General features: G+C 37.5%; 1 protein-coding gene and 1 long non-coding RNA gene across 2 annotated transcripts; one reads left to right on the forward strand and one right to left on the reverse strand.

Moving 5' to 3' along the window:
• Positions 1-355: 355 nt before the first annotated feature.
• LOC105993566 lies at positions 356-12,583 on the reverse strand. Its single transcript, XR_001175462.1, has 3 exons — positions 12,501-12,583; positions 11,456-11,516; positions 356-583 (listed from the first exon to the last, which is right to left on the reverse strand). It is a non-coding gene; the product is annotated as an uncharacterized LOC105993566 (long non-coding RNA).
• Positions 12,584-15,130: 2,547 nt separating this feature from the next.
• On the forward strand, positions 15,131-26,226 carry Hint3 (histidine triad nucleotide binding protein 3). The gene is made up of 5 exons (XM_013026863.1): positions 15,131-15,484; positions 17,691-17,808; positions 18,368-18,437; positions 21,516-21,642; positions 23,487-26,226. Exons 1-5 carry the CDS (start codon positions 15,284-15,286, stop codon positions 23,517-23,519), a joined length of 549 nt encoding a protein of 182 aa, XP_012882317.1. The 5' UTR covers positions 15,131-15,283; the 3' UTR covers positions 23,520-26,226.
• The last annotated feature ends 1,683 nt before the right edge of the window (positions 26,227-27,909 follow it).

Raw genomic sequence — 27,909 nt, forward strand, 5'->3', positions numbered from 1 at the left:
ACTGATATACTCCAAGGCCCAAGTTTAGACAAGTGTAACCCCTTGTCTCAGAGAAAGTTTTCCTTGTATAACCATTACACAAATTTTGTTCCTATTCTGGAGATTCCAGCTCTGTAAGGAAGTCATATCTATTCCATACCAGGCACCTATCCACAATGCTTTATGGAATGTGGAATAGTAAACCTGAAAGAAAACTTAACATCCAGCACGGGACCATCAGGAATACTAGAAACCACCAAGACTGTTTCACACAGTGCTTGCTGTTCGATGATCAATCATCCTCGCCAAGTTAACCAGCTAGGATACCCACTTGTCACATGTATACTCAGAGAACCCACCTGCACATACAGAAAGTTTTCAGTATCGTCTTGTTGCAATGAAAAGCAATCTGGAGCCGTGGGGTAACTTTTCTTTTCTGCAGCAGTGCTTTATTTTCTCATATACAAGAGCCACATGGAAAACTGGCATTGGGAGGATCAAGGTTCCAGGCCAGCACAGAAAGAAAAATCTACAAGACCATCTCCACAGCGGGAATCTGGACATGATGGATGTGTGCCTGTTGTCTCTTCCAACTACTGGAAGCCTAAAGTAAGTGGATCTTGGTTAGGGTTACTTACAGTTTTGGGACTGGCTGTTTTAACTTATGTTACCACAATGTTTTGCAAAAGTAATCGCACCAAAATATCTCACTCATGATACTATACGACTTCTTAGTTTTGGCCTTCCCTTGAATACTGGTGAAGGTGAACATTTTTAAATATGTTTCTTAGTCATTCATATTTTCTCCTTCTGTGAATTGCTACTTTTCCTCTCTTCTACCTAATTTTAGATCTATTATTATTACTAGTGTTTTTGGCTATGCTATCGATTGAACTCAGGGTCTCATATTTGCTAGGCAAGGACAATACCAATTGAGCCATACTCCTAGTCCTGTCTGTCTGCTTGAAAACAGTTACATGGTATCCTTGCTATTCTGGCCAATAAAAGACAGTAGTCAATGTATCAATCCTATTTATAAACTGAAGAGGAGAAATAGTTAACATGGTATCAGATGATCTCAGGTTCTACAAAGGTATTGTCTTGTCTCCCTTAAAGTGATGATAGTGAATTGGTCAATGTGGTTTTCCTTTACAGAATGGAAATGTATATTCACTTATTTGGTTATATGATTTATTTTTAAGAAGTAGCATCATGCTGGATACTGGTGACTTGTGACTGTAATCCTAACTATCCAGGAAGATGAGATATGATCAGCTTTGTTTGGGGCCATTTCAAGCAGACAAATCTAAGAGACTCTTATCTCCAACTAGCCAGCAAAAAGCTAAAAGTAGAGCTGTGGCTCAAGTGGTAGAGCAACAGCCATGAATAGAAAAGCTAAGCAAATGAGGCTCTGAGTCAAAGCCCCAGTACCAGCATAAAAATAAGTAATAAAACTGCATGATGGGGCTGGGAATGTAGCTTAGTGGCAGAGCATGCATGAAGCCTTGGGTTCAATACCTTAGTACCACATAAACAGAAAAAGCTGGAAGCGGAACTGTGGCTCAAGTAGTAGAGTGCTAGCCTTGAGCAAAAGAAGCTCAGGGATAGTGCCCAGGCCCTGAGTTCAAGCCCCAGGACTGGCAAAAAAAAACAACAGCATCATGTAGAGCAACTGGAATATTTTCTTAGTACTTAGGGACTGCGTGATATTCTAAGCACTTTACATATATTGCCAGTCTTCATATTAACTTGTGATAATCTCTAGACAGATACGACTATTATTTTTTTAATGAGGTGGAATCACTACAAAATGGTTTCTTTCTTAAAGCATCAAATTGAGATAAGCCAATTCTTTTTTCCACAATGTTAACCCACAAGCATAACCACAGTAAAGAACAAGTTGGTTGGGGAGTTCCCAGAAGCAATTCAAGGAATTGGTGGTTCTTTGAGTGTGCTAGGTAGGAAAGAATATGACAATGGGGTAACTGAAAATGTTGAAAGATAAAAATCAGAAATTACTAGGAAACTGTGTAGAAATGTAATTATGAAATCCTGCCACTCCATAACTAATGCTAAAGTAAGTTAATAAATAAAACTGAATTTAAAAGTTACTAGGAAATTAATGAGTAAAAACGTGCTAGTACAGGTACAAGTGTAAAAGGTCATCGAATTTCAGGTTTATGAAGAGTCTTGGTGGCTTAACATGAGGAATTTGCCAAATGAATGAATTGTATCAGAAAAGCACGTAGGCAAAGGGTGTTAGAACTTGGATGTTGGAGAGAGTGGGAGTCCTGGGCTGGTGTAAGATGGTGGTAAGAGTCAGGTGCTGAAGATCTGGACCCCAGAGAATGATCTAAAAGTCAGTGCATATTGGCACTATGCTTCATGCTACAGAATGATGTTCCAAAAAGCAAGCAGGGCATTGGGATTGGCATATGTGGGAATGAAATCACCTGGAGCTGGCACAGAGAAGCTAGGAAAATACCAACCTTGCTTCCAAATCTCTCTCAGTATGTTGAGATGTGGGGAAAACAAGCAGTTTTTGTTTGTCAGGCTTCAACAGATAGTGATGATGATCTCAGAGAAAAGGCAAATTTCAGGTAAAGCAGGAAAATAAATGTATGGCTATGTGAGGAGGAGGAGGAGGAAGAGGCGGAGGAGGCAGAGGAGGATGTTGATAACTCTTTACAATGAAAATGTGGTTTTACAGTGGAAAGAGTTCCAAAGGAGGTTGGCAGAAAAAAAGTTTGAGGAAAAAAAAGAAGCAAAGGGAAGTTTAGACTTAAGTTACATATGTTCACTAACCCCTAAGCAAGCTAAGCAACCTTAGGGGCAAAATGCCTATGTTAACACACCTTCAAACACAACTTCTTTCATTTCCTTTCACCTTAAACTTTTTTCTTTCTTTCTTTCTTTTGTTTTTTGTATTGTGAACATACTGTACAGAGGGGTTACAATTACATGGGCAGGATAATGAGTACATTTCTTATCAAGCATTGTAGCCTCCTCCTTTGTTTACCCTTCACATACCTTCCCAGCCTGCCCCCGGCCGCCCCACCCAATCCTCCCCGGCCCCACCCCCCTGCACCAAAGTTGTAATGACAACTTGTACTTCTCATTGCTGCAATGGGTCCACCTGTATCCTTATTTGAACGACTTGTTTTTCCCCTTCCCCTCCACAAATTATACCAACAACAAATGCAGTGAAAGCAGGGGTTATACTGTGGGGGAGGGACATACAAAGCAACAAAGAAATAATCTTATAAATGCATTAGAAACAAATGCATGAAAGAAAAAAACATTTAAATACATATCTTAGGGTTCATTTTCCTAACATCACTTTATCTGACCTTTTCTGCTTGACTCATACATATACTAGATATTGCAAATAAAAACCATGGGACCTATGTTTCTTTGGGCTTGGCTTACTTCACTTAATATAATTTTTTCCAAGTCTTTCCAGTTCCTAACAAATGGGGCAATGTCATTCTTTCTGATGGAGGCATAGAATTCCATTGTGTATATATACCACATTTTCTTGATCCATTCATCTACTGAGGGGCATCTAGGTTCACCTTAAACTTTATGATGAGAGTTGGACATGCTTAAAGGTAGTCCTGTTTGACATTTTAACTTTTCAAACATGCTATGTGACTTTGATCTAAGCATACTCAAAATAGTGGTAGTAGTAGATACCACCTTTCCTTCTTGAAGCTATGTCCATAAACTGAGCTTGTTCAGAAATCTTACCATCCCTGAATCTGTAGTCTACACAAACATCTCCTGTGCTCTCCTTAACTGCTTTAGGTATTTTCCTTTTTTGGGGGGGGGATCCAGTTGTGGGGCTTGAACTCTGGGCCTGGGCGCTGTCCCTCAGCTCTTCAGCTCAAGGCTAGCGCTCTACCACTTGAGCCACAGCGCCACTTCCGGCTTTTTTCTTTTTGCTTATGTGGTACTGAGGAATCGAACCCAGGGCCTCAGGCATGCAAGGCAAGCGCTCTACCACTGAGCCACCTTCCCAGCCCTGGTATTTTCATTTCTTAACCATGATTTTTTTCCCACTCATAGAGATGTGAACTCATTGCATTACTTTGCACCCACTGTATTACTTTGAAGGGACCAGTAAGAACCGAAGTGAATAGAGATTTACTGGCCTTGAGAGTATGAGAAAGTATATGCCAGTGTGAATTTAATAAGACAACTAACGTGGGAGGTGTGCTAACTTATACAGTAGCAGTTCCCTGTTACTTTTGGAGATATGGGAAGTAACTCTCTGCTAATTTGTGTGGGCATGCAGACAGACTCCTCATCATCTAAATTATTCAAATGAAGCGGACTTATCCTGTGTCACATTTTTCTGTTTCTAAATTGGGAGTAACAGTATTCTCATTTTTTTATGAAAATCAAATCAGTGTAACCATATAAAATGCTTTAGAGAACTATATAATAAGAGAAAGAGTGAGTTGGAATTATTATATTGTTAGTCCCATCCAAATTTGATCAGCCGGGCGCTGGTGGCTCATGCCTGTAATCCTAGCTACTCAGGAGGCTGAGCTCTGAGGATCTCGGTTCAAAGCCAGCCCGGGCAGGAAAGACTGTGAGACTCCTATCTCCAATAAACCACCAGAAAACCGGAAGTGGCGCTGTAGCTCAAGTGGTAGAGCGCTCGCCTTGAGCTGAAGAGCTGAAGGACAGTGCCCAGGCCCAGAGTTCAAGCCCCATGACCGACCAAAAAAAAAAAAATGAATAAACTGAACTCTTTACTGAGCCTATAAAATTCAAGTATACCCTTGTTCCTGATTTTATTTTAAAAAACAATTGCTTTCACCTAGGGATCTACCCTGAACAACAGAAACCAGTATACAAAGACACATAAACCTCCATGTATGTTGCAGCACTGTTCACAATAGCCAAGATTTGGAAACAACCTAGATGTCCCACTACTGATGAGTGGATCCAAAAATTGTGGTACCTATACACAATGGAATATTATGCAGCCATTAGAAAGGACAAAATAATGGCATTTGCAGGGAAATGGATGGAACTAAATTATTTTGAGTGAGGTAAGCCAAGAACAAGGAGACAAACAGCACATGGTCTCTCTGATATGTGGATGCTGAAGCCAAAATGCAACAAGATATGACAAAGTAAACAGGACTTGAGAAACAAAGGACAGCTACTCATTTTGTCATATCATCACTAAATGACTCCATGTTCTTGACCATATATATGGTAGATATATGCAGTCAATGGAGGGAAGCCAGGAGGAACAGAATAAGTAGGAAACAACATACAACAAAGGGGTCCATCAGCTGCACTGGACATAGAAGAAAAAGAAGTAAGCAACCAAGACAGCAGTGGGAAGGGAGGAATGAGAGGGAAAGGGAACAGCTTACACTAAGCAAAAGGAAAGAAGTGTAAACATCCCCTGCTGTGGAAGAAATAATTTTTATTGTCAAAGCTCATAGAATTCACAAACTATATATACCATGATAATGATAATTTGCCTTGTGAAGGTTAAAATGTGTTTGTGACTTTAACTAAGTATCACTATTCCACAATACTGTGAAACTTGTGTAATCATCTATCTCAATTTTTTTATTTTATTTTTTTTATTGACCTATCTCAATTTTTTTAAAAAAGTGGGAGAAGGGATGGATTAGGAGAGATGGATGACAATGTTGTCAGACACCTTGTATTCATATACTGTTTTGTAGAATGGGAACTTCTTTGTGCAACTACTTAAAAATAATAATACATTTTTAAAAAAAGAATTATTTTCAATGTTTGCTTATTTGAAGACATGCCTTTAAATAAAAGGAATATAAAAAGGCAGAAGTACTTGCATTATATTCTAGAGACAAGTAAAACAATTTATCAGGGAAAAGGCAAAAAATGGGGAAGTTGTTATAAGAAGGGATGTTTTGTTATTCTCTCCATTACCAATGCTTCACATTGCATCCACTTAAGGACATTGGGTCAAAACTTTCCTGTTGAAACTTGAGGCCACCTGCAAATATTTACAAAGTGGCTTTGTAATCAGAAACTGGAAATTTCTCTCTTTTTTTTGCCCATAAGCATTTGATTTCCTCCCTTTACTCAGACATTTTACACTCATCCCTACAGATAAGACCCAATATACACACAGTACTTAGTATCAAGCAATAGCACTGCCTTAAATAGTTCCTTCCTTATTGTTGTACTTATTCAGGAAGAAATGTGTTCACGCTTGTTTTACTTTCACCTTGGGAAAAAAATCTAATATTCCTCAGACTATGGTGAAACAGCAGAAAGTTTACTAAATATAAGCCAAAGTAGGTCTCTGTGTCTGTGTTTATGTCATTTCTACTTTGAATGTGGAAAAAAAACCAAACTAGGTGTTGGTGGCTCACACCTGTGATCCTAACTACTTAGGATGCTGAGATCTGAGATTCTCAGTTTGATGCCATCCTGGGAACATAATCTAAAACACTCTTATCTCTAACTAACCAGCAAAAAAATCCAGATGTGAAGGTTTGGTTCAAATAGTAGAGTGACAGCTTTGACTGAAAAAGGTAAAAGAAACTGTATAGAGAAGACTAAGGACGAAATTCTGGAACAGTCCAACACGTAATAGTTTAGAGGGGAAAAACTAATGAAAAATGGAGAAAGAACTTAGGAAGAAAAGAAAATCAAAAGGATAACACGATTTGAAAAAAATGATCAAATTATTTCAAGGGGACAGGAAATAATAAAAAGTGTCAAATGCTGATTGGTCAATAACGAAGGGACTAAGAATTGGTCACTGAATTTGGCAATGTGCTCATTTGTCATCTCCAAGAGGAGTTTTGATGGGGTAAAAGTTAGTTTGGGTTGAGCACCAAATGCTGGTGACTCACACCTATATTCCTAGCTATTCAGGAGGATGATACCTGAGAATCGCCATTCAGAGCCAACCCATGTATGAAAGTCCATGAGACGCTTATCTCCAATTAACCACCAGAAAACCAAAACTGGTGCTGTGGCTCAAAGCGGTAGAGTGTTAGCCTTGAGCAAAGGTGCCCAGGGACATCGCCCAGGCCCTGAGTTCAAGTCCCATGGCTGACAAAAACAAAAAACAAAAAAAAAACCCAGAGAACTAAGGAAAGAATCTGGGGAGAGGTAATAGGGACCCTTCTTACAAGGAAGTGTTCTGCAAAGAGAAATACATAGAATAGGTGGAGAAAGTAGGTGCAGAAAAAGCTTTTTTGTCTTTTTTTTTAAGCTAGGGAAATGATAGCATGTTTGCAAGTAGATAATAAGATGAAGTAAGGGAATAAGACTGGTGACATAACAAGGGGATTTTGCAGTGGTGTTTTGAGTAGGCAGGAGAGGGCAGGATCTAGCATGCAAGTGGAGGAATTAACTTCGAAGTGAACACAGACTGTTTATATTTGAAAACAGTCAGGAAGGCCAAGCTTATGAGTCATCATTTTGAAAAGTGTTTGTTCTCTTCTGATTGCTTCAATTTTCTTATTATGTCTTTTATCCTTACTCATTTCAGCTACACAGAAAACATCAGAATCCTAGGCTGCCCTTCCTTTACAACTCTCTCATAGAGCTCTGAACTTCTTATAACCCATCTTCCCCGCTCCTCACTCCTCAAGTCTTCCATGATGTCATCAAGAATGTATCATTTTAATTCTGTATGTAAGTTTTTATTACCTTCACTCTGTCAGTACTGAGTGCTATTATGTAAAGGAATCTGTCAGTTTGATAGTGAAACCTGTCATAACATTGTTATGTGATGTGATTTCTCATAAAGTTGAAAACATTTCTTATATATTTGTTGTCTAAATTTTCTTTTATAGATTACTTGCATATTATTAATTTTCTTTTTTTCTTGTTGCTGTTATTTGTATTTGTGATGTGATTTTGCTATATAGCCTAAATTTACAATCCACCTACCTTGGCCTTCCCCAAGGCTGGGATAACAGACATGCCCCACTAAAGCTGGCTCAATGGCTTGGTTGATTGTTTTGTTTTTGTTTCTGTTTTTACTGGGGGTTTCAATGTGTTCTACTTTAAGAAATTCTTCCTATATTAGGATTATGAATCCTATTTCTCATGAATGCTGAAAATACAAAGTTGTCATTTGTCTTTCAATGTGATTTTTGGCATTTATAGTTTTTTCAATGTTATTTTATATAGACGGGTTATTTATTTTATGGTATGGAATCTATTTTGAGTGCTTAGAAAGCACTTCTCTCTCAGATAGCATGCTGTAAGAGGCTATTGAGAAATACTTGGTGCTAATTTGGCTGGGTCCCTATTCCAAGGTAACCTCTTCAGTTTTGGGCAGTTTGCCAACAACAGCTCTATCCAGAAGACTAATATTAGCTGATCACTAAAGCAGTCTAAATAACAAGACTGTACATTTGGTTCCAAGGAGAGAAATGAGAATCTGTAAAAGGCAAGTTTAACTAAAGATTACAATCCAAGTAGTGATGCCATTGAGAAAATTCGCATTTGCTAAATGTGTATAAGATACAAATCTATTCATCTAATAAATTAGTATTTTTTTGTTCCCTACTGTGTGCCAGATGCTAAGTTGAATGTTACAGTAAAAAAGGCCATGTCCTACCAGTCCAGATGCCCCTTAGTAGATGAATGGATCAAGAAAATGTGGTATATATACACAATGGAATTCTATGCCTCCATCAGAAAGAATGACATTGCCCCATTTGTTAGGAACTGGAAAGACTTGGAAAAAATTATATTAAGTGAAGTAAGCCAAGCCCAAAGAAACATAGGTCCCATGGTTTCCCTTATTTGCAATATCTAGTATATGTATGAGTCAAGCAGAAAAGGTCAGATAAAGTGATGTTAGGAAAATGAACCCTAAGATATGTATTTAAATGTTTTTTTCTTTCATGCATTTGTTTCTAATGCATTTATAAGATTATTTCTTTGTTGCTTTGTATGTCCCTCCCCCACAGTATAACCCCTGCTTTCACTGCATTTGTTGTTGGTATAATTTGTGGAGGGGAAGGGGAAAAACAAGTCGTTCAAATAAGGATACAGGTGGACCCATTGCAGCAATGAGAAGTACAAGTTGTCATTACAACTTTGGTGCAGGGGGGTGGGGCCGGGGAGGATTGGGTGGGGCGGCCGGGGGCAGGCTGGGAAGGTATGTGAAGGGTAAACAAAGGAGGAGGCTGCAATGCTTGATAAGAAATGTACGCATTATCCTGCCCATGTAATTTTAACCCCTCTGTACAGTATGTTCACAAAAATAAAATAAAATAAAATTTTAAAAAAAGGCCATGTCCTATTTGCAGGAACACATACAAGGAACATCTAAGAAAAGTCTGTCACAAATATAAAAATGCTAAATGCACATGATAAGGGACTAATTATAACAGCTCAGGAATATCTTAATGAAAGCATTAGAAAATAAATATTGGAAACTATGCATGTATATGATAAAAATGGAATCAGAAAAATGGTGGAAAAAATATGGCTGGTGGATTAGTGCAAAGTGATATATGGGGACTTTAGCTTGAGTTTTCTGCATGTGGATATCGAGTTTTGCCAGCATCATTTGATGAAGAGGCTATCTTCTAGCAGATGATTTTTGCCTCCAATATAGAAGATTGGATGGCTATAGGTATGTGAGTTTGTTTCTGGGTCTTCTATTGTGTTCCATTAATCCTCAGGCCTATTTTTGTGCCAGTAACAAGTTTTCATTACTATGGCTTTGTAGTACAGTCTGAAGTTTGGTATTGTTGTTCCTCCAACACTGTTCTACTTGCCAAGGATTGCTTTTACTATTTTGAGTCTTTTATTATGCCATATGAATCTTTGGATTTCTTTCTCTATCTTGTTGAAGAATGTTTTTGGGGTTTTGATAGGTATTGCATTGAATTTGTAAGTTGCTTTGGGCATTATTCCCATTTTCATAATGTTAATTCTTCCAATGCAGAATCATGGAAAGCCTTTTCATTTCCTTAAATCTTCTTCAATTTCCTTTCTCATTTTTAAAAAGTTTTCACTATAGATTTCCTTCACATCTCAAATCTCTGGCCGTTAATTCTCAGGATTTTTGTTTTATTTTGGCTATTGTAAATGGGGGGTTGCTTTCCTGATTTCTATTTGATCAATTCAAAATGAACCAAAGACTTCAATGTAAGACTGGGAGCCACAAACCAATTGCAGGAAGGGGTAGGGAAAACATAGGGCTCCTGAGCACAGGTAGAAATGTTCTGAATGAAATTCCACAAACAGGAAAAATATCAAAGAAAAACTTGATAAATGGGATTGCATCAAACCTAAAAGTTTCTACATGCAAAGGACATAGCTAACAAGCCACAAAGAAAGCCGTCAGAATGGGAGAAGATTTTTTTAACCAACTATCCATTAGAGACCACTCTACAACCCAGCAATTACACTCCTGGACATTTATCCAACAGACACAAGGCCATAAGAAAGCCACCAGCACAACCGTGATGGTAGCAGTATTAATTACCAACAGACACAAGGCCATAAGAAAGCCACCAGCACAACCGGGATGGTAGCAGTATTTATTAATTACCAACAGACACAAGGTCATAAGAAAGCCACCAGCACAACTGTGATGGTAGCAGTATTAATTATCTTTGCAGTGCCCTCCACTGGCCCTCAAGACCCAGTCTTCTTGTTTCTCATCCTATTACTTGAGCATTCTCTTTTACTTGAAACTTTCTGCTTTGCCTCTAGATCTAGTTCTTTCTTCATTGTTACACGACACTCGTCATTCACATTTGACCATTTCTCTGACCGTTTCTTTGACTGTTTCCCTGATTTGAAAACATTTGGGTGAGCCCAGTTCAGACTTGGAACTTTTCTCCTTTCTATATATGCTTATTCCCTTGATGATCTTATTTTAAGGTTGTAAATAGTTTACACTGACCATTCTAAAATTTGTATCTCCAATTTAGAATTATGAAACCTCAGGGTCAGACACTCAATACTTTTGAAATTGCTACTGGGCTGTCACATAGGCATCCATAATAAACTTTTTTGCTAAAGATGTTTATTCTCTTTTTTCAGAGCCAGCATTACATTTAACCTTTTGGTCTGATGTCAGGGTTGGCTCTGTAAATTGCTTTGGACAATAACATGTGACTAGAGGTGATATGAACTCTTTCTGAAGAATGTTGTAGTCATTATTTTGGCATAACAAACTACCCAAGGGTAGTTATCTTATAAAGAAAAGAGATTTATTAGTTCACAGTTCTGGGGTTTCAAGAGGATGGCACCAGCATCTTCTCATCTCTGAAGAGGGTCTCAGGGCATTTAGTATTACAATTGTGGCAACATGTGTAAGAGTGATCACATAGGAGGCAGGAAGTAAGAAAGGTGCAGTAAGAAAGGTTTGCTCTTTTTATAGCAATTCAGTCATTTGGGAACTAATTGGGACCCTATGAGAATGACACTAAGTCTCTCTGTGAGTTCCCCCAGTGATTCCATTACTTACCATGGGACCTCATTTCTTAAAGAGTCTGCCACCTTTAAACACTGTCAAAATGAGGGTCAATCTGAAATACACATTGAAACCAAAATCAAACCATTGCAAAGCCTTGAATAACATTGGTTTCACTATGCTTTCATTTCCCTCTGTACAGGGTCTTGCTAGGTAGAGGCTGCTCATTCAGTCCATGTCATCAAATGAAGTTGGAGTTGTCAAATGAATATTTCCATAGTTAAATGCTGGAGTTTTCCAATTTCCAGCCCCAAACCTACAAGACCAACAGAACTCTGCATCTAGTGAATCTGAATCTCATATTCCATGCATAGGTACGTATCATACACTGATGAACAAAGCAGGCACAGAAGATAATAACGAAGATTATATTCAATGAGAATGAAACAGATGGTAGTGAACTAGCATACTAAGTTTAATGTGTAGTATTTAATATAATGGATATTATATAATAGTAACTGTTAGATTTAAATGTGTAGAAGAAAATGCACGTGTGTTGCTCAGCTTTTTGTCACTTTGACAAAATGCCCGAGAGAACAATTTGAACAGGAGATGTTTATTTTGTGTCATGACTTCAAAGGGTTTAGTTCAGGGTCACTGGCCGCATTGCTTTTAGGCCAGTTGCAAAGCAGAAATACCATGGCTGAGGAAACTGCTAACCTCATGGTGGCTGGGAGCACAGAATGAGAGAAAAATGGAGATATATACCCTTTAACCTCATCCCTCCAGGGACCTACTTAAGTCCTCTAGCCAGGCCTTACCACCTAATGGCCCATTCAACTATGAACTCCTCAATGAGTTAATCTACTGATCAAAAAGAAAGACAAACCAGGAATTAACAGAAAAGATTAATTTTTGTGAAGCTAGTGCCATCATGATCCATTCATCTCTCAACAGCACCAAAAGCTAGGGACCAATTCTGTAATATGCTAGGGTTTTAGGGGAACACAGCAGCATAACAACAGAAAAAATATAAAATAAGGCAAAGGGGAGAAGGATACCAGGTATAAAAGTAAGAGGGTAGGTTTTCCATGTTCACCATAGTTGACTTCCTTGAGGAAGAAATATTACAGCATAGCATCAAAAACTGTAGAATTCTTGGCCCATAATGACTCTATCCAAACCCTGTAGTCAGAGAAATCAAACTCTTATACAGAAGTATGCAAACATATCTCCAAGGCAATTCTAGAGCAACTGCCCCCTACTGCAGATGCTAATTTAGTATCTAGTGCTACTAGAACTTACTGTTTGTTCTAGCCAACACCCTTCAACAGGTTTTTCTTATACCATTTGTGAAAAAAGGCCCCTTTTAAAAAGCCCATTTGTGAATCTGTATTTCCTATAACTCTGAAGTATTTTCTCAAGGACTTGGAAGTTATTCCTTTGAAATATAATCATTAGGTAGACAGGGCCTCATCTCCCAAACTCAGTGAGAAGAGAGAGCCTAATTTTCATAAGTGGCAACTGGTAGACACAGCCTAGTCCCATTTTTACTTAACAACTCAGTGTAATGTTCCACTTCTCTGAGTACTTGAGTTTTCACATCACCATTAAGTTTCACCTAGTCTCCTAGGCACAAATCAGTATTCAGGTAATTCTACCCTTACTTTTAGTAATTACTCAACAAAATCTGCTTGAATAGCTTTTTTTTTTTTTTTTTGGTCGGTCGTGGGGCTTGAACTCTGGGCCTGGGCGCTGTCCCTCAGCTCTTCAGCTCAAGGCGAGCACTCTACCACTTGAGCTACAGCGCCACTTCCGGTTTTTTTTCTGGTGGTTTATTGGAGATAGGAGTCTCACGGTCTCTCCTGCCCGGGCTGGCTTTGAACCGCGATCCTCAGATCTCAGCCTCCTGAGTAGCTAGGATTACAGGCATGAGCCACCAGTGCCCGGCTGCTTGAATAGCTTTAACTGATATCTATGTGTGTTTACCTTTGACAATCTTGAAAAAAGAGCGAGACTCAAGAGTAAAGTGTCTGAAGCAGTGGCACAGCCAGTCCAGAAGCCAAAATTCAGGAGCATGCCTGGTCTATACAAATAATAGAATGCAGTATGGTTGGAGCAGAAGTGATTGAAATATTGGTGGAAATTGCTATCTATGATATAGAATGTAGAAACTCATAGGCCCTCTCAGACAGGAACTTTTAACTTTTATTCTTCAGTGGGACAGGAAGTCATTGGAGGATGTTGAACTGAAGGGTGACATGATCAGGCTTAGAGACCACTGTGTCATGTTGAGATTTGACAATAACAAGAATGGTGAACTTAGAAGATCACTAAAATAATTCAGGTGAGGGGTAATGTGGTTCAGGCACAGATAGTAAGTTGCATTAACACAGGATTCTTGATGCATTTTATTTCTAGATGTGTTGGATATGAGAAGGTAGGATTTCAATATTTTTTGGGGTCGTGGGGCCTGAACTCTGGTCCTGGGCGCTGTCCCTCAGCTCTTCAGGTCAAGGCTAGCGCTCTACCACTTGAGCCACAGCGCCACTTCCGGGTTTTTTCTTTTTGCTTATGTGGTGCTGAGGAATCAAACCCAGGGCCTCATACATGCAAAGCAAGAGCTCTACCACTGAGCCACCTTCCCAGCCCCAGATTTCAATATTTTTTATCCCAATCATTTAGCAGAAGAGAGTGTGCTTAAACTAAGATTTTAGTGGATTTTATTGAGGACAGGGGAGAGGAACTCAGCTTCAACAATGTTTGCAACATCTGCTATACAAATGCATGAGCTGGTTGAGCAGGCAGTTGAATATTTAGGCCTAGAGTTTGAAGTCTATGCTTCATATTTTCATTTGGGAGTTGTAAAATACTTTGTGTTGGACTGCATGAGATGACCACAGGAATGAGCCTAAGTGAAAAGCTAACTTGGTTACCAAAGCTGTCAACATGAACAGGTTTGGAAGAAGCAGCAGCAGCACAAGAGATTGAGGATGAACCGAGCCAATCAGGTAGAGTTTCAAAAGTTTGATTTCTTGGAAACCAAGAGAAAAAAGGTTTACAAAGGAAAGTGAGTAACAACTGTCAACTACCAAGATGAAGACTGAAAAGTGACCTACCGTGTTGGGTGAGTGAGGGAAGACCCTTTGAGGGAGTATGGAGTACAGAGAATATTTTGAGGAATTTCTTTGCATTAACAGAGAAATAGGCCAGTGAGGGGGGAAACGATGTTCGTCGGCTCTTCTTACACCTTCTATGTTCAAACAAGGTGATACTCTGATATCTGACAGTCCTGCAGAGGGCATCATTGCTGTAGTCATTTACCAGGTGAAGAAAGAGCAAGCCTCCTCACAGGAAGACAACTTGTTTTAAAGCTTCACAGATGGGATTTCAAATGATCAACAGCTAGTTCTCAAGTAGATCTACAGTTGGCTTATTGAAAAACCACCCGTGGGGGAAATGATCGACACGCTCATGGGTAAATGGCTCGGCTCGCGTACACACAACGGCGCGCATTTCCGGACGAAGTCTGTTCCCGAACTACCGAACTGACACGGGGCAGCCAATCAGTTACCGCGCCGCGGTGATGTCATCACGAAGCGCGGACGCATGCTGTGCGTCACTACCGACGAGACGTGTGGGGCGGTTCCTGGTGAGCGCCCTCGCTCACCCCCTGGCGGCAGCGGGCTTCGCCGGCCGTGGCCGCGTCGCCCGCCCTCTTCCGGCGCTCAGGGTGGCCAGCGCGCTCCCTTTTCTGCCTGCCCCAGCGCCGCCAGGCGAGGGGCGACTCCTCGAGGTGACACGGAGGCGGTGCGGACGGCGGGCCCCGCGCAGGCCCAGTAGTCCTGGAGAATCCGGGCCTGGGCGGCTGGGGCAGGTGCGATGGCGGAGGAGCAGGTGAGCCCCGGCTTGGAGTCAGCTCCCGACCCTAAGGAGGTGGCTCCTGCCGGGCCTGCGGTGGCGGCGTCGACGGAGAACTCCGGCGCTGCCGCGAAATCACCGGACACCGGGGACTACGACGGCAACTGTGTGTTCTGTCGGATCGCCCGGCGGCAGGAACCCACGGAGCTCCTGCCCTGCGAGGTGGGCGGCGACAGCCGCGAGGGCGGGCTGGGACTCTGGGGAGGGAGGGAGGGAGGGAGGGAGGGAGGGCGGGCGGGCGGGCGGGCGTGTGTGTGTGTGTGTGTGATGGGTAAGGGACCCTGACTGACTTCACTTTGAGGACAGGGGTGTCTCCTCTCTCTTGGAAGGAAGAAAAGGTAAATATTAGAGTCAAATACTTGTGCCACTTTTGAAGGTATACCAAGTCATGAAGTAGCATTTTATTATTTGTGTTCTCTCACTCTTTTTAAAATTTCTTTCTCCTTTATAGTGATTTTAAATTCTTCACACACTGATTCCAGGAAGAAAACTGTAAATCGTAGTAATTGTGAAAGCAGATAGTTGGGAGTACATCTGGAGTGGGTGGAAGAAAGGAGTGGGTTTGAAGTCAACCTGTTACTTACCAGCCTCCGATTTCCACTGAAGTGTTAGCTGGGATATGTGGAAAATTTCAGATTGGAAGACTGTCCGGATATTCAAAAATACTTATCTGGCACACATACACATGGTTGTACCTGTTTTTAAAGGAACCACCTTCTGAGAGAATCAGCTCCAGAGATAGTATAGTTCTAATAAATTAAAAAATAAATCAAGTCTTGGGGTACAGTGGCTCTTGCCTGTAATCCTAGGTACTCAGGAGGCTGATCTGAGGATAACGGGTGTAGCCAGCCTGGACAGAAAAGTCCATCAGCCTCTTATCTCCAGTTAATCAGCGAAAGGTGGCCTGGCATTCTACCTAAAGAAGTAGAGTGACAACCTTTATTGAAAACGCTAAGGGACAGCACTCAGGCCCAGAGTTCAAACCAAGTACCAGCATACAAGCAAAATCAAATTCCTTTGAGCTTGCCCACTATGAACTGTCCTAAACCATGGTGGTTATCAGAATTTGATTTTGCAATTGCAGGACAAAAAATTCCTCCCTTTTAAGGTTTTATCATATTTTATTTTTTTGGCACTGGATCACGCAGGCACTTAGCCACGTAAGCTAGGCCTCCAGCTTCTTTTTGCATTGGTTATTTTAGAGGTAGGGTTTAATTACAGTTTACTTTGTCTGTCTTGGGTGACAGTCTTATTCCTGGAGTTTCCCCAGGTCTCTGGGGATGACAGATGTTCAACACTGTACTCTTCCCCTGTAGCTGGGAACCATATACATCACTGCCTACCTAGCCTTAGGTTGAGAATGTGTCTTGGAAACTTCTATGCATCACCCAGCCTTGAACCAGAATCCCCGTCTCCATTTCCTAAATAGCTAGGTTTTCAGGAGCTCCCTTGAATCCTCCTTTTCAGTTGATTATATGTGGTATTTTGTAGCAGTGGTGGAAAATAGTAGCCTCCAACGTCATTTCTAATTGAATATAGGGGAATTCATCTGCACTCAAGATATTCATCTGTACTCAAGATATTTGGCTGAGAGAAAGTATGCTTTCTGACACTGAATTTAATTTTGACTCTATATTATTATATAGAATACTGATTAATGTCATTTAAGGAAGATATACTTTTCTCTTGGAAAACCTGAAACTCCAGTGTGTTAATAGACTGAAACATTATCTTTTTTCTGTCCTTTTCTTTTTCCTGTGTGGACTACTACCAACCAGAAAATGGATGCCACACATGTGGATTGGGCTCATAAATTATTACAGTAAGCTGGAGTCTGTTTAAGCTTTTCAGTATTCCTAATACTAGAAAGGGGCAAATATACATAAAGCAAAATTATATGTAATTGCTTTAAAATGTTTAAAAAGATAATATTGTATAAGTATGTGTTAAATGGTAGTCTTGCTAGAGTTAAAGGAAAAAGGAATTTAGTAATTTGTTGCGAAATTACTGCAAGGCCTTTAAAAGTACATACAAAGAGTGAAGTAATCTTTAAATAGGGGTTGGAAAATGGAAAATGAGATGTAAAACTCTTTGATTGTTGGTAATGAAGTTTTAATGAACTTTATTCTTAGTTACTTTTTGAAATAGACTTATATAAGAAGATGCTTTCTGTTTTTTGGAAGAAATGAGCATCTAATGACAGAAACTAAGGATTGATTTTGAAATTCATATATAATCCTAAGATGTTCAGAAGGGGCTAGAACCTAGAAACCAATACCCTTTCAAAGATCTCTGATACTTAGATCAGGCAAGAGAGCGTTACAAAACCCTAACTTTTAAAAATTTACTGACATCCTTTTCTCTTTAGAATGAAGATCTAGTTTGCTTTAAAGATATCAAACCAGCAACAACTCATCATTATCTTGTGGTACCAAAGAAGCATATTGGAAGTTGCAAAGATCTAAACAGAGATCAAATAGAACTGGGTAAGATGATGACAGTATTATTTTATTATTAAGCCATCCTGAATTTCATCAACAAGGGCACTGATGATTATAAGGAAAAAAATCTGGTAGATTTTTTTTTTTTACCAAACTTTCCATTAGAAAAAATATGAAGTATACATAAGAATAAAGAAAGTAAGATATTTATTAACTTCTTGTATCTAACTAAAATTTTATGTTGTTGGACCAACCTCCTCCCCTGACTGTTAGGAATCTTACTGCAGTGAACATACTGTCTTCTTAATTCAAACTATTTTTTTGTTGAGCTAGTCTCCTGACTAGAATCATTGGTATCAGGTGTCTTAAATAGCCGCTTGACAAATCTTCTCAACAGCTGTCCAAAATGGCCTTGTATGTGTAGCATTTTGTGATGTTGCTCAATTTTAATCTTCATGTCAGTTGTTGATTAGCAGACTTTCCAGTAACCTATAGTTTAAATATTTACCCATTTTACATGACTTTTGATCTTAAAAACCACAATAGGAATTTAGTGACCTTTATATCTCCCGCAATATAATGTATTTTCTTTCCTGTTTTCTAGTTGAGAGCATGGTAGCTGTTGGAAAAACCATTCTTGAAAGGAATAATTTCACTGACTTTACAGATGTGAGGTATGTGTATGTTCTGGAAAGAAAATAATAATACACATTATTGATTTTTGAAATGTTAATTTACATTGAGAAGGGAAGCAGTCATAGCAAAGTTGATAATTTTTTCTGAAAGTAAGATTATAGTTCATTGGTAGTATAACTTCATACAACTTCCAAAAATTCCCACTTATACTTTAGATGGGCAAGTGTGTGTGTGTGTGTTTGTGTGTATGTATGCAATCAGTAGGTAAAATAGCTATTGATACTCTTTTTTTTTTAATTCTACATGTTTAACCATATAAGTTGTTTGTAATGTGAACTTTTAAAAACTTTTATTGATTTAAAAATATATTATCCAAGTTGGGCATTGGTGGCTCATGCCTGTATCCTAGCTACTTAGGAGGCTGAGATCTGAGGATCGCAGTTCAAAGCCAGCCCTGGCAGGAAAGTCCATAAGACTCATCTTCAAAAAAACACTTAGAAAACTGGAAGTGGCACTGTGGCTCAAGTGGTAGAGCACTAGCCTTGAATTGAAGAGTGTCCAGGCCCAGAGTTCAAGCCCCACATCTGAATATATATATATATATATATATATATACACACATATATAATATATATGTATATATACATTCCAATAATATATATGTATATATAATATATTCTATTTGATATACATGTATATACAATGTATATATATGTATGTACAATGTGTATATATATACACACATTCCAATAAACTACTCAAATAAAACAGAATTGGCTCTGTGGCTCAAGTGGTAGAACATTAGCCTTGAACAAAAGAAACTCAGGGACAGCACTCAGGCCCATTATTCAAGCCCAGGACTGGCAAAAAAAAAAAAAAAAAAAAGTCAAGACTTGTAGCATGAAATTAACTTGAATTTGTTGCCTCCTCACCTGGACTGTAGCATTTAACAAAGTTTGAGAAAAAGCATGTGTTGTTCAATTAGCTGTTAAATTAATATAAATATCTTTCTTTAAAAAAGATTATTAAGCCAGGTGCCAGTGGTTTATGCCTGTAATCCTAGCTACTTAGGAGGCTGAGATCTGAGGACCACAGTTCAAAGCCAGCTCAATCTTCAGTTAACCACCAGAAAACTGGAAGTGGCAGTATGGCTTAAAGTGGTACAGCGCTAGCCTTGAGCAAAAAGAGCTTAGGGGTACATCCAGGCTTTGAGTTCAAGCCCTATGACTGACAAAAACAAAGATAAAAATATACAAAAATAAAGAAGATTATTAACAGCTGGACTCTGGTGGCTCACGCCTGTAATCCTAGGTATTTAGGAAGCAGAGAAGCGAGGATCATGGCTCAAAGCCACCCTGGGCAGGTAAGTCTCTGAGATTCTTAGTTCCAATTAACTACCAAAAAGTTTGGAAATAGGGCTGTGGATCAAGTGGTAAAACACTCTGTATAGCCTTCATCAGAATTGCTTAGGGACATTGCCCAGGCCCTGAGTTCATGCTATAGAACCAACACACACACACATACACATACATACACATGCACACATGTATATACACGCATCACTTGTATACTGTATTTGGCACTAGCTATGGTTGCATAGTTTGTACTTTTTTCTGAATGTAAGAACATCGTTCTTTGGTAGTATGAATTTAATAACACTTCTTTCTATCATGTCTAAACATCTTCTAAAAATCTCTAGTAATATAAACATATATATTAATGAAATGGCTTTGGACAAGTTATTTTGCCTTCCAAGATAATACATGCCCTACCTATCTGTAACATATAAATGTGTGAAAATCTTCTTAAAACTGTTAATGCATTATTCAAGTTTTATGACAAGGAACATAGTATTTGAGACCTTTTGACTTGAAGCACAACAATCTTTTTTAGTCACGGAGTGTTTATTAGAACTCACATTGGAAAATCAAGAGCCCCGAGTTTCCTTCCTAGCTCTGTCACTTATTAATTGGAATCAGGGTCTTAAAAACTTTTTTTTGGATAGGATATTGTTATTGCCTGAGAACTCTTGGACTCAATCAGTAGTCCTTCTCAATCAGTGCCCCATAATTCCCCCAGCAGTAGCTGGGACTATAGATTTTAACAACTACACCTAATTCTTAAACATTTTTTCTTTGCTTTCCTATCTTTAAAATGAAAATGTTGAGTGGACCATTGAGTTTCTCCTAACTTCCAGATCACTTGCTTACATTTCTTATGATTCTTGTTTCATAGTCTGTTCTATTAGGTAATAGTAGGAGCTTTTCAGTATGTTCTTCATATCTGAATCTACATTGTTAGGCCCAGGGAATTGCAGCTACTCTTTAGTTCTTCTGTGACTTCTTCCCACACTTCCAGACATTTATGGTTTGATCAGGCAAATATTTCTAGGTTTTAATGTAGATCTTTCAAGGTTTTATTGTTACAGATATGTTTTGCTCCACTCATCATAAACAGACTTGCAAAACTGTAAACTGAATTTTAGGAAGATAAAACAGGTTTAAAGTGTTTATTGTTTTTCTATTAAAAGTGTTTTATAAAGTGTCTATAAATGTCTTACAAAGCAATTATAAATAATTACTATCTAACTTAGTAGTAAAGAAAATTAGGTGATGATAGAAGGTTTTTTAAAAATGGTAATATGATTGATTTTTACTACTGAAATGATTGAGCACTTCATTAAAGACAAAAGTATGCCATCTACTGGCTAGGCTTTGTAATAATGGAATACTACTTAATGACTATCCAGTGAATTTTTTTTAAGACTCACTGCAGGAGCATATCTTAGTACAATTAAAGCTTAATATGTTAAAGGCTATAGTGACTAGAAAATAATGTCACATCAGAATTCATGGAAGCTATACTGAAGCATAATATGTTGTTAAGATCCTCCTACATAGTTTCTATTACTTGGAATTTCAACAGGAAAAGAAGAGGAATGGTGTAATATTCTGAAATATTTAAAAGAAAAATAGTAAAAGATCTATGAATAATAATCTGGCTACGTGAGGTAATCTGTTTTGGATATCTTTGATAGTTACATGATATAACCTGAAAAGTACTTTTAAACTATTATAAAACTGATTTGTCAGTCATTTCTTACCTTTCTGTTTTAGGATGGGATTCCATGTACCACCATTCTGCACTATATCTCACCTACATCTTCATGTTCTGGCGCCAGTCAAGCAATTTGGCTTCCTGTCAAAGTTGATTTATAGAGCAAATTCCTATTGGTTTATCACAGTAAGTGTTATTGTTATATCAGCAACATGCCAATATAAATTTAAAGTATTTGTGCTTTTGGTTGTAGTTTTATCATTTGTTGTCAACACTAGGTATTTATGATTCTTATAGGTGTGACCACTTGCTTTAATATACTGCTTTACATACCTACTACATATCTATACCTATATAGACAAAAACACTGAACTTTTTTTCTGTTCTAGGACTAAAACCCAGGTTTTTATGTATGCTAGACAAAGAACCTACAACTGAGTTACATCCATAGACAATACTTGGTTTTTTTTTTTGAGAGAGAGAGTCCACAGAGTCTTATTATGTCACCTCCCAAAAGACAATGTGAATTTCTTTAAATTTTTATTGATTTAAAAATATACTATCAGCTGGGTGCTGGTGGCTCATACCTGTAATCCTAGCTAATCAGGAGGCTGAGATTTGAGGATAATAGTAATAAGCCAGCCCAGGCAGGAAAGTCTGTGAGACTCTTATCTCCAATAAACTACTCAAAAATGCTGGAAGTGGCACTGTGGCTTAAGTGGTAGAGCATGAGCCTTAAGTATAGAGAGGCTCAGGGCTCTCAGCTCAAGCCCCAGGACTGGCAAAAAAAAATAATTTTAAAAAATATATGATCTGTTAATGGGTCATTTTGATTATCTGAACTCTTAAATCTAGAACATTGCCAATAATATATGAGGCTGAAAACATAAAGATAGCAAAATTTATTCTAAAATCTCTTTGTTTTTCAGCTTATTAAAGATGATTATAAAAGGCTTTCTGAAATGATGTAACTCAAAGACATTAATTAAAAAATAGATTTTATGTTTTAGAGAAGGTTTAGGTTCTCTGCAAAATTGAATGCAGAGTATAAGGTTTTATGAATCCCCTGCCTGCATAGTCTTCTCCATTGTTACACCCTCACCACAGTTGGACGCTTGCAGTCATCTCACCTAAAGTTCACAGTATATTTTAAAGTTCACTCTTGGGGTTATATATTCTGTGGGTTTGACAAATGTATAAAGATGTGTCTCTCCCACTGCGGTGTCCTAAATAGCTTTACTACTCTAAAAGTCCTCTGTGTTCTGCCTGTTCATCCCATCCTCTTCTAGGCCCTGGTAGCCAGTGATTATATTCCTGTCTCTATAGTTTATGTCCTTTTCTGAATGTCTTTGTAGTTGGGATCATATAGTATATAGCCTTTTCACATTGGCTTCTTTCATTTAGTGATATGTGTTTAAGTTTCCTAGTTTGCTTTCTAAAACATTATTATTATGTTTGTTTTCTTTGCTGCATTGAAATTTCTAAGTATGTAATTAGCTTCCAGTCTATCAGTATTAAATGTAGAGTATCTTTACTGTAGTCAATAAAATTGAGGTTTTTTTTTTCACCTTTTTAAAGGTGCTACTGAGAGTTAGAGGGTTATTAAAGTCAAGGCCTTGTACTTTCTAGGCAGGTGCTCTCCACTTGATCCACAAGCCTAGGCCTTTGTGCTTGTAGTAATTTTTTGAATAGTGTCTTGTATTTATGCCCAGGCAGTTATGGATTGTAATCCTATTTTCATATCTAGCTGTACATTTTACCTTATCTAGCTTTTTATTGATTAAGAGGGATCTTGTGAAGTTATTACCTTGGCTAGCCTTGAACTGCAGTCCTGCAATTTCAGCCTGCTTACTAGGATTACAGGTGTGACCCATCATGATTTTCTCTATAAGATATTTTTAGGTACAGAATATGTATTACCATGTTCTTCTGGAATCCTTACTATAATAGGGATACCAACAAAATTATTAGATAGAGGCACTAGCATCTAGAATAAAAACATATGTTTGTGTGTTTTCTCAAAATTACAGGCGGATTATTTGATTGAAAAACTAAGAAAATGAAAATATCAACAGTGGAAGATTTTCCTAACCTTGGCTCAATATGAGCTAATATTTTGGTCCTTTTGAAATTTAATTGTAATTTTAAGATTTATTGGTCTTTATGAAAAACTATTACTGAGGAGTCTTAACATCATTTTTGAACAAAAATTGTTATATGAATACTTTGTCACTGATTTTATTTTGATGGTTATTTTTGTAAGGGTTTATGCATAATATGTAGCTAAATTTCTATTTAAAAGAAATTTCATCAGTGGAGATAGGCTCCATGTATCTTAAAAGTTCAATCTCACTTTTCAGTAGTATTGAAAGTGATTTATTATGATGAGGAAGCTGGTAAATGAAGTACTTCATTAGAATTTTTATTACTAAAAAGGTGCAATAGAAAGGAGCTATTTCTTGTTAATCTATAGTTTTCCCACATAAAATGTTAAAACAAATACTTAGTAATAAAACTAAGCAAATATTAAATAATATAAATTTATAAATACTAAGTATTAGTACTTAGTAATGTCTGATCTTGCTGATGAAGCAATTATGTATAGATTACATCTTACTCATTTTCAGATGTTATTTTTCAATTTGTGAATCCTAGTATCTTTTTTAATGAATTGGTTTGAAAGTGCAGGTACACATACACACTTCATTACCCATCAGGATATGATGTTCCAAGACTCAGAATGTATGAAACCCAGGCGAATAATAAATCCTTTATATACGCTATTTTGTCCTCATCCATCTATGATGAAAGTATCATTTATAAATTAAATATAATAGGATACTATAATAATAATAAAATGTACAATTGTAACACAAATGCTGTAATAATACCAACATCACTGTTGTACTTTAGGGCTATTATTAATAAAATAAAGCTTAATAAGTATACTATGACCATTTGATAACTGACAGGTGGATAATGTGTACTGTGTCAACTCACATCCCAGGTGGGATGGAGTAAGATAGTAAGCTTTTATAATGCTGCTTAGAATTGCACGGAATTTAAGATGCTTGAATTATTTCAGGAATTTTAGTATAATATTTTCAGTTGGCCACAGACTAGAAAGGCAAACCACAGAAAGTGATACCTTAGATAAGAGATCACTACTATGTTATAATTTCTGACAGAAAATTTCAATATGCAGCAATTTTGCTAACAGAATTCTGAAATGGAATTTTACCTGTAAAAACATAAGAAAAAAAAGCATAAGATGGTTTTATTAACATAGTAAGACTGGCAGAAATTCTTGCCTCACAGCATGTTTTTTGCACCAAACAGAATTAAGAATAAAAAGTGGTTAGATCTAACTTTGATTATGAAAATCTCTGACCTTGAATAGTTCTAGACTTAGATAAGAAAATTTAATAACCTAAAATTAATATTATTGATGTGTCATTTTTTTTTGTTGGTTGTGGGGCTTGAACTGATGTGCCATGTTATGAAGCATGTATCCCTAGAAATTGTCTTTTGGTGCTAATCTACAGTCACAATAATGAATGTGAATGAAAAGTAGATACTTAAAGCTAATCCTGTATCATACCAGTGTATAATAGTGCCAGGAACACAAGTAGGAATGATCATAAAGATGAGTGCTTTTTGGAAATAGGCTGAGATTACAAGTTTGCATTCCTTGTTTGGATATGATATTATACATAATTCCAAATAGTGAACTACTTTCTGAAATATTTAGTTATAGGCATACAGAATCAATTTAGTTTAGTTTATTCATTATTCACTCAGCAAACATTTCTTGAGCACTTAACATGTACCAGACACTGCCAGGATCAGGAAATAACGATTGCTAAGTCTACACAGGTCACACCACACAAAATCAATGAGTAGAAATTTGTGAAGTGCTAATTTAGTGTGTCGAGTACAGTAATGTTCTGAAAAGGTGGTGGAGGAGCACAACTCCTGAGAATAGCTGGAAGTAGAGCTGAATATTCAAGACTGTTAGGCAAGTAGACAGTGGCAATTTAGGCTGATTATTACATATGTACCTTCCATATGTTCTGCCTCTACTATTACTTTACAAATGATGTGGATGTCCAAATCTTAGGGTATTTCCCTGAGGTGGGAAGAGAGATTTACAAGTAGTTGTTATGGCTCTCAAATTTAGATGATAGACTTTTTAGCATTGCTTTCTAAAATAGCTCAGTCAGCACTAAGATAAATGAGTCACTGTAATTTTCTATAACTGAGTTAAAATATGACCAGCTTCAAGGAAAGAATCTTCATCATATGTACCTTAGAATATTTTACTATGTGAATGTGCAGTGATATAATTGGCAATGTTATGACAATAAAAATGGAAGATATTTAAGGAATTCTCAAATGCCTTATTGATCGTTGAAAATGGGATTAGTTGATTTAATGTAGATAGGTTTATGCATAATTTTTTTCATGTTGGAAAAACCCTTGTAAACACATTTTTACAAAATTACTGCAAATCACTGCAATTAAAATTCATTTAACCTTTTTTGTTGGCAGTCTGTTTTGGCAATTCCTTATCTATAACATTAGTTTAAAGCAAAGCTAATTCATAACTTGTCTTTGGAATGTCCAAAATAGTAGCGAGTGCATTATTTGTGCATCTTTTGACAATTTGCATGTGTACAATTCTGAAACTGTAAAATTACTATAATGAACTCTTTCATCTGTGCCTACTTATACTAAAATAAAATAAAAATTAAAGAATACTGTGTTAAATTTGTCTCTGGACTCTTTTATTAAAATCACTAAAACCAGGTTTGTACAAAAGGTGTTTGAAGAGCTATGTGGCTGAGCCACATAGCTGAGCCAGAGTAGATGTGAGACCCTGAGTTCAAACTCTAGTACTACACACACACACCAGACACTAGTGGTTCATGCCTGTAATTCTAGCTACTCAGGCGGCTGAAATCCAGAAGATAGCTGTTTGAAGCCAGTCTAGGCAGAATAGTCTTCAAGACTCCCATATGTTGTTCACTAACTAAAAGCCTGGACGGAAGTGTGCCTTAGGTCTAGAATGAGAGCTAGAGTAGGACACCAAGCTCAAGCTGTAGTACTACATAGTTAAAAAAAAAGTCCATATTTATAAGATGATTTCTTTTTTTTTTTGTCGTGGGGCTTGAACTCTGGGCTTGGGCGCTGTCCTTGTGCTCTTCAGCTCAAGGCCAGCGCTCTACCGCTTGATCCACAGAACCACTTCTAAGATGATTTTTTATATGATTTTCTCCATGATATGACCCCTGCTTTCACTGTATTTGATGTTGGTATAATTTGTGAAGGGGAAGGGAAAAAACAAATCGTTTTAATAAGGATACAGGTGGACCCATTGCAACAATGAGATGTACAAGTCGTTATGTTGAAAAACGAACTTTACAACTTTGGGTGGGGGATATGCGAAGGGACAGGAAGGGGAAACAAAGGAGGAAGCAACAATGCTTGATAAGAAATGTACTCATTATCTTGCCCATGTAATTGTAACTCCTCTATACGGTATTTTCATAATAAAAAAACTTTTAAAAAGTCCTTGACAAATTGACAACACATTTTGTAAAAGTTTCACTATTAAGAGATGGAGATACAGCTCTTCTTTTATAAAAAGAATCCAGAGGCAGTCTTTATTATTTTAACAGTCATGCTTCTAGATTTTTATGTCAGAATTAATGTATAACAATTGTTGATGGCTATTTTTCTTTTTAAAAATTTTTTAAAGTTTTTATTTTTTGGCTATTTTTTATTATATGTTCTATACATCTATTCAAATTCACTACAATGAAGATGATACTTTTTGATTACTGTAGAAATACAAATGTTTAAAAATCTCTGACTCAAAAATACTTAAGACCACCTCTGATTTTGGAGAATCAGATCCTCATTTTATGATTAGTTGCTTAAAATCTTGTAAGAAATGGATCCATGATTAGGAATCACACAATACATAAGCCAGATACCACTAAGAAGTTACGGTATTACAGTGCATCTTAAGCTTAAAATGTTTCTCTTTCAGCCCATTTTGTTTTCCCAACAACTTTGTTAATGGCTGCTCTAGTCAGTTGTTTGGGCCAAAAATTGTGGCAGCGTCTTTGACTTTTGCTTCTCACACTTCATATGTAACTTTTTGGCAGTTTGTTCAAGATAATCAGAATGTGATCACTTCTCACCACTTACTATCATCTTGCCGAGTTATTTCTTGTCAATAACAGCAGCTTCCTCCTGATCTCTCTGCTTTTATCCTTGTTTACTGTGTGCTCAACATATTTGCATTAATAAAATGTGATGTGCCTGAGTGTTCTCTTAGGCCTACAAACTTTTAAAGCAGTTTAACCTCAGATATACAAAGTTTGGCACTAGGGTCTCACCTTGACAGGACCTGAACCAAAATCAGTTAATTCTCTCACAACCTAG

The sequence above is a fragment of the Dipodomys ordii genome, unplaced genomic scaffold (genome assembly GCF_000151885.1).
Source record: "Dipodomys ordii isolate 6190 unplaced genomic scaffold, Dord_2.0 Scaffold97, whole genome shotgun sequence".
Classification (NCBI taxonomy): Eukaryota; Metazoa; Chordata; class Mammalia; order Rodentia; family Heteromyidae; genus Dipodomys; species Dipodomys ordii.

Excerpts from the sequence above, each read along its gene's own strand:
- Hint3 (XM_013026863.1), top strand. The coding sequence starts at position 15,284 with ATGGCGGAGGAGCAGGTGAGCCCCGGCTTGGAGTCAGCTCCCGACCCT. Across the intron at positions 17,809-18,367 it reads CAGAGATCAAATAGAACTGG|TTGAGAGCATGGTAGCTGTT; the intron begins GTAAGATGATGA and ends CCTGTTTTCTAG. Across the intron at positions 18,438-21,515 it reads ACTGACTTTACAGATGTGAG|GATGGGATTCCATGTACCAC; the intron begins GTATGTGTATGT and ends TTTCTGTTTTAG.